This window comes from Saccostrea cucullata, unplaced genomic scaffold (assembly GCF_032062105.1).
Source record: "Saccostrea cucullata isolate Sc308-1 unplaced genomic scaffold, CSIRO_AGI_Scuc_v1 ctg854, whole genome shotgun sequence".
In the NCBI taxonomy this organism is placed as follows: domain Eukaryota; kingdom Metazoa; phylum Mollusca; class Bivalvia; order Ostreida; family Ostreidae; genus Saccostrea; species Saccostrea cuccullata.
Genome location: NW_026934639.1, coordinates 592,245 through 606,425, shown reverse-complemented (window position 1 = coordinate 606,425; position 14,181 = coordinate 592,245). Strand labels below are relative to the sequence as shown.

At 32.9% G+C, this 14,181-nt stretch overlaps 1 protein-coding gene across 1 annotated transcript in view; it reads right to left on the bottom strand.

Moving 5' to 3' along the window:
- Positions 1–154: 154 nt before the first annotated feature.
- LOC134241103 (uncharacterized) overlaps positions 155–14,181 on the bottom strand; it is a 59,138-nt gene continuing 45,111 nt past the window's right edge. The window contains exons 29-41 of the mRNA XM_062723191.1: positions 10,820–10,942; positions 10,436–10,564; positions 10,082–10,201; positions 9,438–9,686; positions 8,773–8,997; positions 8,483–8,605; positions 7,820–7,942; positions 7,339–7,458; positions 2,176–2,295; positions 1,107–1,229; positions 776–898; positions 455–577; positions 155–313 (exon numbers count right to left, since the gene is read on the bottom strand). Coding sequence (XP_062579175.1) covers positions 183–313; positions 455–577; positions 776–898; positions 1,107–1,229; positions 2,176–2,295; positions 7,339–7,458; positions 7,820–7,942; positions 8,483–8,605; positions 8,773–8,997; positions 9,438–9,686; positions 10,082–10,201; positions 10,436–10,564; positions 10,820–10,942 — 1,832 coding nt within the window. The 3' untranslated portion in view covers positions 155–182. The remainder of the gene's footprint in view (positions 314–454; positions 578–775; positions 899–1,106; positions 1,230–2,175; positions 2,296–7,338; positions 7,459–7,819; positions 7,943–8,482; positions 8,606–8,772; positions 8,998–9,437; positions 9,687–10,081; positions 10,202–10,435; positions 10,565–10,819; positions 10,943–14,181) is intronic.

Here is a 14,181-nt window from a genome sequence, read left to right as displayed (position 1 = left end):
CATCCATAGGATGGGTATCCTTGTATGGTAATGGCTTCCAAACCAACGACATAAGGATCAAGTTCTATTTACGCAATTCTACAGCAAATATTCTAACCACTGCGCCCGACATCCCAAAACTTTCAACAAAATATCTTGGGCACAGATTGCTTCCTTTGTTGATTTCATATTTGTGACGTTTTTCAAATACCTGTACAGATGACTCCATTTCCTTTGAACCCCCTTTGACAACTACAACTGTAGTTTCCAGCTGTGTTTTCACAAGTGGCGTTCACATGACATGAATTTGCAGTTGCTGCACATTCATCCACATCTGATGTAAATAATAATATTGTAAACAAAACGTAGAGTGATAATATACATGTATGTTCAACACACTTTTATGAAAACCTTCGGTAAGTTATGATTATTTTTTTTTAAATTTGCATTTAGGTTCCAATGAATAACAACGTACCTTTACAAACATATCCATTTCCCTGAAACCCCATGTTACATAAACAATCATAATTTCCTTTCGTATTATTGCATATCGCATGTTTAGAACAATTGTGAATATTATCTGTGCACTCATTAACGTCTGAAAAAGAATGAAATTGTTTAATTCAGTTTAACGTTCTATTAAAAACCCTAAATGTGACTAATTAATTAATTTGGGTTTAGCCTTCTAAAAAGGATTTTTTTTATGAAAAATACATTACAAAGATTATTTTTAAATAGATTAAAGGATGTTTTTCTTTATTTTTTAAAACTACAGATAAATGTACGATGCAAATACCTTCACAGACGTGTCCATTTTCTTTAAAACCATCAGAACAACTACAAATATGGCTTCCAACCAAATTGGTACAAATAGCGTTCTGAGTACATGTGTTGTTGTCTTCTTTACATTCATCAATATCTTAAAATAAAAATATGTTTCAGGAGTGCAATAAAGGAGAAAAACTTGATTTATAATTTTAATTTTGAAATAAAAACCCAGTATAGTTCCACAACTATTCTAACTTCAAAGAAAATCGACTTAACGGGCAATTCGATTATTTTTTTTCATGAGCCCAAAAAAATATAATTTTAAGCTAATATATTATTCAAAAAAATATTTTATCAACCTTCACAAAGATATCCATTTCCACGAAATCCCTTTAAACAAGTGCAATGAAAAGATCCATTTGTGTTAGAGCAGGAAGCGTTTTCTGAACAATTATGAATTGCTTGCACACATTCATCGATATCTACAGGAGATGAGGAACCAAAAATATATATTAAAAAACATATCAAGTAAACAAAATCTTTATGCTACTTAAAGATGACAGTGTAAAAAAAAACAGGAATTTATTGTTTGATGTCATTTAGTTATATACATTTTTCATGGAATTTTTAAAGTTCTGATAGGTAACGTTATAAATTTAACCTTGAATTTAGCAAAATGACAATTCCTGAAGTTTTAAACAATCTTTGTGTGAAATATAAACTTCTTATAAGATGCCATTTGGGTGTCATGGACCAAATTAAATACAGTTTAAATATTTCACCTGCAAACTATCTTGAATTTGCTGCAAGCTGGAAAGACAGTACGTGAATAATACCGGTAATACATACCCTTAGATTACATACAATGTATGTGTAAATATGGGCTTCTAATGTTCCCTCATGTACGTTATAGTCAGGACAGGAATTGCATATTTTAGAAGGGTGTTATTCAGAAACATATTTCATTTTTTCCAGTAACCTTGAACTTACCTAAATGGTAATCGATCAAGGTCAAATCAGACCATTGGGTCATAAACAACCATTGTACTTAGTATGATTATTTTTTATAAAAATAGCTTTGAACCTGATTAAATACAGTTTGGTTAAGGTTCTGATACTTTTATAGGTTTGAATGAATTCTTCTAGTCTGCGAACTACCAAAGTTTTATAAAGTAGACACGAATTTTAAGTTTTTTTGTAGGTCACATTAAACTTGCTGGAATGGCTTCGGGTAATTAAATATAAAGATATTTCCTCAGATAATAAATACCGTTTGTACCAGGTAAAGGTTTCTAGAAAGTATTTTTCTATGGATGTTTATTCAAAATATATCATAGACTGACAGGCGAACACGTGGATTCCAATATATCCCAAAATTTCGTTTGTGGGAAAATAGTTGGCAGTTAATAGCTTATGAATTGCTTATACCTGTGCAGTTGTATCCATCGCCGCTGAATCCATCCTTACAGTTACAATTATAACTTCCATCAGTATTGTTGCAAAGAGCATATGGAGAACATTCATTGCTTTCTTTACATTCGTCAATATCTAATACAGAAAAGCAATCATAATTTTAACAGTTTAAACACCAAAAACTTTTATTCTCGGCATAGCTTTTTTTACTGCCTCCATCAACTTAACATGCAAAATGTTGGAATTAATATTTTAAACTAAATATAAATGAGATCTATGTTTGCTGTCGTTTGAAATCAATTTTGTAGAGGTTTAAATCAATGTATTTGTAAACAAAAATGCCCTGATTGGATCCATTTTAGTCCCTATAATACATGTACAATGAAAATAGCATACAGGTAAGTGAATCAACAGAACATAAATTATACGTGTGCATTTAACAATTAATGTCAAAAACACTTTAAGACAATTGGGAAGATATGAAGTTAACATGTTACAATTAGTGTTGTCAAATCGGACGATTTTTAGTAATCGGTTACTCGCTTATGCCTCAGTCACATTGCCCGGCCGGTAGCCGTAGACCTGTGGTAATCGGTGGTAATCTGTGGTGTGAGCGATGCCCCAACAGCGGTTCACATCTGCCTAGTAGTCCTTAAAGTATCAGTCACATTATCCAGCGATGAGTAAACTATAGGCAACCAAAGCGTTTTTTGATAAAAATTGCGTGGTTGCCGGCCGGACTTACAAAGGCTCATCGATGCATTGCTAATCATAAAACGATGTTTCAGGGTAATTAGTCAATGTATATTACATCGCTCATACATTGGTGAATATCGTTCGCACGTCGCTCGACTAACACATCCTACAAGGATTAGCCGATGTATGGCCAAACAGCGTCACGTGTCGGTTGAATCTGAGGTGTCATCGGGGGTTGAGTTGTGGACAACAGACATCGGCCGATTATCAGTCGATCTTCGACTAAACATTGACCTTTAGTCAACCGACGTATGAACGATGTTCACCAATGTATGAGCGTTGCAATATACACCGGCTGATTACCCCGTCACATCGTTTTATGATTAGCAATGCATCGCTAGGCCTTTGTAAGTCCGGCCGGCAACCAAGCCATTTTGATCAAAAACGCATTGGTTGTCCTTCGTATACTCTATCGCTGGATAATGTACCTGATACTTTAAGGACTACTAGGGCCGATGTGGACCGATGCTAGGGTATCGCTCACACCACGGATTACCACCGATTACCGCCAATCTACGGCCGCCGGACGGGACATGTGACTAAGGCATAATTTATATAATTCTTTGCTCATCGCTAGTAGTAATACACAAGTATAAATGTATATAAACATTATTTACAATACACACAATATTTTCTAAGAATTTTTATTTTAGATTAAAGAAAATAAGAAAAAGCTTTTTCGTTACGTCTTCCTTTTCATCCCCCGATATTAAAAGCAATGAAGGAGAATGAAAATTTACATACTCCATAATTACTGGTTAATTTGTGGAGTGTCAAGTAAATCGCTGATTTAACACAATTTATTCAGATATTCTTTTAAAATACTTCCAAGCTTAATATGTCTGTGGTGGCATCTCGTTAATTTATTACAGGAGGTAATTATAACTAAGGTCTTCAAAACTTGAACCTCAAAGAACTTAAATTTGGGAAATGTTTGTGTATATTTAAAAACAATACAACATTCATTTTCTATGTATTTACTGTGTAAAATGTATTTCATCCGAGTAACCGAATAGCAGTTTTACATACCGATTATCGCATCGTTCAACGATTAACCGGTTAACAGGATACTCGTTGACAACACTAGTTATAATCTTGTTTTATTGAAAGAAGTGTTCACATTTTGTTAGAAAATAACAGAACTTTTATGTAACTTCATTGTTTACTAGAAGATTTTCCAAAAATATTGCGAGTATCGATGAACAAACATTGTTGGGGGGTTTACAAGAATGGCCCAATGCTTGTAGACCTTACAGGAAAAATAACTAGTTTTAATTGTAACGGGGACCGTTACAGATGTTCCCCAAACGCTCCCCAAATCCCTTTTTGTGCCATTTTCCTGTACGACATTTTTAAAATATGCTCATTATCAAAGAATTTCATATAAGAATTATTAAAGCTACAATGATATCAACTATATTTTATTTAACTCATTGCACGCGCACGCACGTGCATGCACATGCAAGATGATCACAACATGTTGTCTTAACCATAAACATTTCTTTGTGTCGTGAGAATCAATAAGACAAATCATAAAAAATATAAATGTTACCATTTTTCAAATATATTGGTCATTTTGCATATTGTGCGCGTGCACTTGCATGCATGCGTGTCCTTGCATTCCATTTTAAATGATAGTAGCATAATGTAGTAATCCATCATACTTATTCATATTCTAAATTTCATCCCGTTTTGTTGAGAAACAAGAAAGTTATAGGCATTTAAAGTTTCAGCCAATCAGATTGCAGCACATGTGCATGCGCATGCTTTTATGATAATTGTTATACATCATGCTGTAGATCTTCATTATGTATGACTATGTTCAAAATTTCAAAGGATTTTGTCAAAAAGCAAGACAGATATTGAGAATTTAGTTTCAGCCAATCAGAGCAAAGCGCACGTGCATGCACGTGAGTTCTTGCTATTTTGACCATGTCATTATGTCTATACTACTAATATATCCTCACATTGTGAGTTTCAAAGCATTTCATCAAAAAAAAAAATAGAAAAGTTGCGGCTATATCTATTATATTGGTCATTTCACGTGTTGCACGTGCGCGCTCTTGCAAGCACGTGCGCGCAAAATGACCTTTATTCCGCAAATCTACATAACATGTCTACTGACCCTAAAAAGGTTTTACCTACATCGGATGAACAGTTTACAAGATCACTCCCGGAAAAAAAAGTACCCAGGAAGAAGAAGAAGAAGAAAAATAATAATAACTAGATACGATCTCGTTGCGAGCAACGAGAGGTCTTCCGTCCGTTTTAAGAAAAGAAACCCACGTAAAATCGAGTTGAAAAGAGATTCAAAATTTTGGTCACAAGGAGGATTGAACCCATGTCGCCAACGTGAATGCGCTTTTTTTTTTTTTTACTTTTTTATCCCCAACGCGCTAACCATTAAGCTATTGGGAGTACTGCTCTAAACATACTTGTGTATACTTTGGCAACAGTTCACCTGTCTAAGAATTATAAAAAGCATTCATAATTTCGCGCCAAACGCCACGAGTAAATATTCGCGCCTTTTCTTTGGATCGATCTATTAAATAGGTATGATAGCTTCAACTAAATTTTAAAAATAAAACATTCTTAGCGCCTTTATTTTATTTCCACTTTAAGAAAGTATATGTAACACATTATACACATTACATATTGTATCTAGCCCAGTTACACTAAAGCAGTGAAACGCAAATTAAGTTTTAAGATTGACACTCAATTGCAACTTACTACTGTAACGTGTCAGACCTGAGCGGTCAGTAGGTCCGTGCTCGGATTACCGAGGTTTACTGGGGATATGATTGAATGCAATATTTACAGATAATAATATGACACCTGCCTGGTGTCTTTAAATCAAATGACCTAAGTGCTTTGAATACTTATATATCTTCAGTTAATACCGGCACCTGTCTGGTGCCATATGACAATTGCCTCACCATACAACTGACTATATAAGTCAACAGCCACCTGCCTGGTGCCTCTTGATTTAGCCTGGTGTCTTACTGCTTACCAAGTTGCCTATATAACTCTAGCCAAGTAGCTACAATGTACTTATACAGTATTTAACTTTGTGAGAGCTTCTCTGTCCTAATGACAAACCTATAGCTAACGTCACACAGCTATATTTTAACTAGTCACTGACTACGGCAACTTTGCACAATTCGATTTGATCGATACACTAATTGATTTCTGTACCAAAGTGAAGACACAAGCCAATTGGCTGTACTGCCCCCTTGTACCTTAACTTAATCAATGATCATAAGTTATCAGATATCATATTGATAAAATACTACAGACTGCCTTTCTTTTGGCAACACTATTATTATTTTCTAACAGAACATCATTTATCAATATTACTTGTATAATTCTTTTGTCAATTGACCAATTAATTACAATATTTACATTGATTATCTATAATAATATAAACAAGTAACGGGAGGTAACTCCTCCAACCATTTCACTACTACGTGAGAGTCGAAGTAGTTTTTTACATTTCATGTATCCTTATGAAGAATCGTTTAATCTAACGCTCAGCTGCCTCCATAAACCCCTACTCGCGAAATGGCGGAGTTGACAGAGAGAGCCGCCATCTTGGTCCCGCTTCAGATTTTCAAATGTTAATATCTAGAGTTCAGACAAATCAATATCAAAACAACTTATATAGTAGCATTTCGCTTCTCCTAACGACAGGAAGTACCGACGACGAACGAAGAGTCGCGTCCTGGATGGTATATATCACGATCTATAATCCTTGAAAGTTTCATGTTGATATCTTTTACCGTTTTTGAGTTTAATCGCGGACAAAATGTCATTTTAATTTCAGGAAATTGTCCGTAACTTGGCACCGGAAGCAAATTTCCAAAAAATCTCCCGGATATATAAAATTCATGTTACGACACATCATTTCTGAAAATTTCACGTCATTTCATCCAGTAGTCTTCGAGATATCGCGTGCACAAAATTAAAAAGTCAAAAAAATAATAAAAAGAATAATAATAAGAAACAGTAGAATCACTATAAGGTCTTCCGTGAAGACGGAAGACCTTAATAATAAGAAACAGAGTAAAAACAATATGTTCCCCAACTTCGTTTGGGGAACATAACTAGGTGTAAAATCGCTAATTGTCTTTTGAGGCACAGTGTTTTTGACATATTCCCGTCAAACCTAACTTAAGAATTGAAAGATAATAAACAATACATTATATTTTCTTGCTTCTTTCTCAAAATACTAAGAGCCAAAGTGACAAAATTTACATGTAATTTATATAATTGATATTACAATCTGCTAGCATGTCTCAGTTTACGCAACTGCCTTGTTACTTCATAAATGCGTATTTCAAAGAAAAGTTTATTTCAAACAAACCAAATGGAAATTTTTATCTTATCAAAATAACAATTTCCAATTTTCAATGATAATCAAACCTCCACATGAAAATCCATTGCCCTGATATCCTTTGTTACATGAACACTTATAGCTTCCAATTGTATTTTCGCACGTTGCATATCCAGAACAGTTATGGTATTTGGTACACTCATCGACATCTGTTAAAAAGGAAAGTAAAGTCATACAGTAAAAATTAAATCAAAAACATATATGATTCTCAAGGAGTGAACATACACCACACCTCTTGAAATCTAACTGAATGTGACCAATTTTTTGCAAAAGTTTGCTAAAGATGCAGCTTTAAAATGTCAACATTCTACTAGTATATAATTATCATAGCATCCATCATATTTATGAAAACAAGTATTTTATATAAATTTATATGCAAAGTATCATCATCCTTCAAAGGAAAGGCTGAAGCAAATATTCAGATGTTATCACTCTAATTTTCTTTAACACTTGATTTGAAGGTAAAACAACAAACATTCAAACAATTGTATCAACACAAAATCAGAAAACCTTCACAGTTGTATCCATCGCCGTCAAATCCACTGAGACAGTTACATCTGAAACTTCCGATCGTATTGGTGCAATTGGCATTGACTGAACAGTTGTCTGTATGATTGGCACATTCATTAATTTCTAAAATCATACGCGACAAGATATACAGTGTAATAAGAAACATCTTATTGAAAAGAAGTACATGGGTTTTGTGAGTCACCTGAACATGCTGAATATAGCGTAAGCTGCACCGTTCTTTATCAGCAGTTATTTCTCATATATAAACGTCGAACAATCTCTTCTGACCCTAACATATAATATCCCTCAAGAAACCGTTTAGATAAAGTTAAAGTTTTCATTTATGTGAAGTTGACGATAAAAATTGTAATTTTACGTCTTTTTAAAATAAAATATCAAAATATAAAATATATATAAAATAGATGTTTCAGACTTTCTGTTATTTCAAAATTACTGGCAAATACCAAGTTAATATATTAAAGGATGCAAATATTATTACTTGATAAATGCGTCAATATTTCAAATTGTCGGGGTTAAACCCGAAAGGTCATTTGAGCAACTCAGATGACCACATAAAGCCAAGAATTTATAAGCAAGAAAAAAAATAATCTGAATGTTACATTTCTTCTCCAATTTAATTTAAGTTTGCATATTAGATCAAACCTATGCAAACATATCCATTGCCGCTAAATCCATTGAAACATTCACAACCAAAACTACCAGTTGTATCGGTGCATGTTGCGTTTCCAGAACAGTTATCGGTATTCTCTTTACACTCATCGATATCTTCAAAAGATATAAAGAAAAAACCAAACATGTTTAATGTCGAATCAAGTAACTTAATGTACATGTATATAATAAATACGTTTCTTTGAATACATAAACTGTGATTTATCAATAAAATAATACGAAGAATTAATTGCTCTCGAATTGAACTGGATACTAAAACGCACTGTGACAATATGTGGAATTAACTCGATATCCTTCATCACAAAAGCATTTAAATCCTCCCGGAAAATTTGAGCAGTTATGACATTTAGCAGTACTGCATTCATCGATGTCTGAGCAATCCTTTCCGTTTGACAGTTTATAGCCATCCATGCAGCTACATGTATAATTTCCCTCTGTGTTTGTACAGTTATGTTGACAAAGTGATTTATCTCGACATTCGTCAGTATCTATGAATATAAGCAAAAAATGAAACAGTTGAAAAATAAAGTCTGTACTTTATATGATAATAATAAAGTAAATTACGTTTATTTATGAATAATTCAATTCTGGTTGTAACGATGTATTTGATTGGACAAAAAATTATTTTATATCGTATAAAATGGGTTGCCTACGTCACAATGACTTGCGTCAAAAACGTATCAATCCGCCTGACGTTACATTCAAATTTTGTACAAATTGAAGTCAATTTATTAGAACAGTCATCTTCATTTCTTACATCAAATGAACTAAAATTAAATTATAAGCAATAAATTTAATAGCTACCCATTTTATACGGTATAAACTGGGTTGGAACAGTTTACGCTTTTTTATAAACTGCCCCAACCCAGTTTATACCGTATAAAATGGGTAGCTATTAAATGCATTCCTTAAAAATAATGACTATTACCTTCACAAATGCCAGTCGAATTATCAAACCCTTGAGCACAAGTACATCGGTAGGAACCAGGGGTATTTAAACATATTTCATGAGGTCCTTTGCATGGATTGTGGTCACATTCATTGATGTCATGTTCACAGGTGTTTCCTTTCCACCCAGGTTTACATTGACAACCACTGATGTGGTCACAAGTACTGGCTCCTCTCCCACACTTACAAGGCATCTGACAGTTCTCGCCGTAGAAGAATTTACTGCATTCTGCAATATGAAAATTCCAAATAACATATGCAAATTGTTTATGATCATATTTTGAATCACATTCATTCTTTCAAGGTGTAAAAAGTAATAAACATACATGTATGAGTTAGATATCTAAAACGTGCTAAAAGTAGACATTGTCCTCTTGTTGAATGTTAACTATTTTCTATTTTTAATCTTCAAGCATGCATGAATACAAAGTGAATATTTATATATATTACTTGGGTTAGCTGGTTATTGATCTTATTAATTTGAAAATGATACAAAATTTCGTCTCTTTTCCTCGTAGTGTCACAATAATGTATAAAACAAGAACAGAGATCCAAGTTCTCAAATTTAAGTGATAATAATCAAAATGATTAAAAAAAATCAAATAGGGAATGTTGCAACATTACCTCTACATGATTTGCCATCATTTTGAAGCTTGAATCCAACAGCACATTGACATTCAAACGATCCATTTGTATTTGTACAATTGTGATCACAGGAGGAGTTCAAGGCACACTCATTAATGTCTATGAATAAATACCAAACATGTATTAATTTTGATTATTCGTAAAAGCTTTTCTGGAATTGTTTTATTTAGATCATTGTATTACAATATATATTCTTTTACAGAAATATTTCATAAAAGGCATTTTGAAACACATGAAATAAGGGGGGGGGGTTGTCATATGAAATAAAATGAAGTCCATATTTAATATAAAAGGATTATTATTATTATTATTATTATTATTGTTTGATGTTACCTATACAAGTTCTATTGTCCACATCAAGTTTATAACCATGTTCGCAGAAGCAGACTCCTTGGTTGTCGTGTTGTATTTTACAACCATAAGTACAGTTCAGTTCGGGGAAAAGAGAACACGAGTCTCCAACTAGTAAATTAAAAATATTTTGTTCATTAATTTTTTAGAAACATATTGTAAATAACACTTAATAATATTGAAATGCAAGTAGATTTAAATTAAATGAATTTTGCACTTTTATATCAATTCTCTGTTGCAATCATATATTTAGAAAATGTCATGGTTATTTTTACAAACTTTCATATCTACTAGAGCTTCTACTTTACATAATTTATATAATTCTTATAAAGAACTATATACTAATTATCAATAATGAAAACAAACCCTTTTCACATGTCATGCGATCATTTCCTAAGGTAAAACCAAAGTAGCAACCGCAATTGTAACCCCCATCTACGTTGTTACAGATTTGGCTGCATCTACGGCCATTTTTACATTCGTCTATATCTTTTTTTAGAAGAAAAAAGGCATACTTCAATAAATAATCATTTTCAAAAAGAATATCAGTTGGTCAGTCAATTCTCACTCCTGAATCCTTTATAACATGAACAGGTATGCGTTATCAAAGATTACAATTTTCACTCAGTCGAAAAGTAATTATTTTGTACCTTCATATGCATCGATCAATCGCATCGCAATAAAATTTACTCTATCTGTAATTTTACAATTACTGGTATTCACTTGTAACAAGATAAGAAAAATGAATCGAATATAACATATTATATGAACAGTAAGTGGTAAAAGAATGAAAACATAATGGGAAAAATCGCTAAATACGAATTATATTAAATATCATTTAGTGTACCCTAATTGTACATCTACTTTTCAATCTGTGTTTAAACACAGACTGAAAAAGGCGAAGTACAATTAAATCAACAGTTTCGATCAAATCCTTATAGTTTTTTTATTCTAATAAAAGAAGGATTTTGGGAGAACACCAACTATTTGCATGCTCTTTATAAACGATAAATTCTAAGACTAGATAACAAAAAGCAGTCAAGCTCAAAGGGCTACTCAATGAAGGATATGGAGATAACAAACATTATCAAATATCAAAGTCCATAAAACAATACAAAATAGGAGCAGAGCAAAGAGGGACCTCCAAAACATTAGAGGTGGGATCCTGTGCCGTGAAGGAGTGAACAGCCCTGTTGACCGGTCACACCCGCCGTGTACTCCTTGTCATGATCGGGAAATAAAGGAAAAACCAGTCATCAATTCAATGTATAAATTAACTTACAATCATGTAGAAAAACGTCAGTCAGCGTTTAACGCAATAATAAATTGTATTTGGTAATAAGGTAATTGTATCGACCATAAAACCTACAAAATGATTACTTTAAACGTGACTGCAGATATTCTTATTTCACCAACTTGTTTGTCAATAATGTACCACGTTAAAGAAATAGTTCATACGTAGAGCATGTTCTTGGATGAAGATATATTGCTACATAAGTAAGGGAAGTTGACGATAGAAAAGTTAACGTCATCACGTTTAACATAGAGCTTGGTTGTTAGATTACAATTAACATCTTTTTAAAATAAAATACCCAAGTATGAAACAGAAGTGTCGGACTCTGTGGTATCTTTTATCTCAAGCTCACCAGGACATATCGTTTCCATACACATTTTGCCCTCTGATTTTCAAAAATGAAACTGGTGTAAAAGTTGATAACTCATGCTTTTTAAATAATTGAAAATCAATGCAGAAAAATAATACAAGTCATTTTTCTCACATGTGTTTTTAAATGCTAATTATGACGTCATAAACATGTGCATTTTCCCGTATTTTCTTACAAAGTTGCAGAAGACACCAATTTTCAATGGGATTTTCTTTCAGATAACATTGTCCACAAAGATCTTGAGATATTTGATTTGAATATTGAATTTTGCACAAAATATCAAAAAATCAATGTGAGCGACGGCTGTGGACACTGTTTTCTAAAGGAAAATCACCATTGAAATGTATCATTTTGAGATTTTTTCTGTTGAAAATAGAGAAATGCTTCACATTAATGACGTCATATTTGCAGAATGGTAAACCTTCATGCCATATTCTTTCCTGATTTATCAGAGTCATTTATTTAACTAATATTTAAGCCAGTTTCAAAACTTTTTTGATATCATTACATTTTTAGGGTGCACTAAAGCTGAAACCGTACCTTCTTCTTTCTCTAGGAATGAAATTATCATTGATAATTGACAATACGTCCTCGATATATCTAAATGTCGAGTTGAAGTCCATAGCAAGTGTTTTCTTCTTTTCACGCATAATATTATGCACAAATTCTGCTTCATAAAAATAGGTCTGCTAATAACGGAGCGCAGTGGTACCCATTGGAATCCAAATAGATTGTTGGAAGACTTGGTCTCCAAAAGCGACTTAGATATCGTCAATCAGAAGCTTAATTTTTTTTCGATGTCAACTTCAGAGTACTTGTGTATGTAATCAGAAAGTATGTGTAATTTAAGGAATAACTGTCTTATTTTTCAATTGCATAATGTGATCAATCGATTTGCCTGCGTGATAATTTTATACATAAACGCATTCGACAATCGCGTTTATGCAAATTATCACGCAAAAACCAATGGATTGATCATCGCCATGAAAATGGAAAATCTGACAGCTTTTCCTCATACTGTAGATCACTTAATTTTCGCGACACTTTATTTTCGCGAGATAGTCATTGACTCTTTATAAGCGAGACATAATTTTCACGAATTGTTAATATTTCTCTATATTATCTTAAGGAATACAATTATACGCGAGAATGAAATTTTCGCGTGTTCATTGTCTCGCGTAATTACGCGAAAATAAAGTTCTCGCGAATAAAAAGTGATTTACAGTATTTACATGGTATTGATTTCGCCAATCCATGTGCTAGAAGCCCCGCTTCTTGTCTCTATTTGTCCCGGCCTGCACGTGGTTTTTAACCGCGCCAATCGATGAACAGTACATTGATGCAGAAATAAAGTACATTTACTGTATGTAATTTGATCACCTACAAAGACATTGGAAATGTATATATAACAAAAACTTTTTGCAGATGACCAATAACCAGGTAAGTAATTTTACGAGTTCCATTTTAGAATAAAAGAAATGAAGAACTGGATTGTCGGCGGATTTTCTGTTGTTTTCCGATCACGACATCTAGCACATGATCCCACCTCTGATGTTCTAGAGATTAGTTACTGTATTTGATCTGCTCCAAGGTTTGATGGACTTCTTAGATTAAATACTGTACCCAATCTCCATATATTTGATCAACTTGTATGTCAATAAAAAAATCGTCTTAGAAATTGCTCATACTTGGAGCATATTCTTACGTATCCAATCATCAGATACGCATACACCTCGATGAAGTTGAGACATGTTAGGGTACATATATATTGATTCATGCGTAAGGTAAATTGGAGATTGAAAAGTGTGTCATCATGTTTACCAATACTTTTACAACATTTGTTCGCAGATATAATAATCAAAAGACAATTTCTTTCATATTTTATTATTCAAGATATATCTTTTGAATATCAAGTATTATATCGTGATGCTAAATTTGATTTACTGTATTTCAGCTTTTGTGGAAAAATTTTAATCGTCAAAGTTGCACGCATCATAATCACTGCTGAATACAAGACATTCTGATAATATTTTGATTAGTCTGTGGTGTCACTAATATAATTTC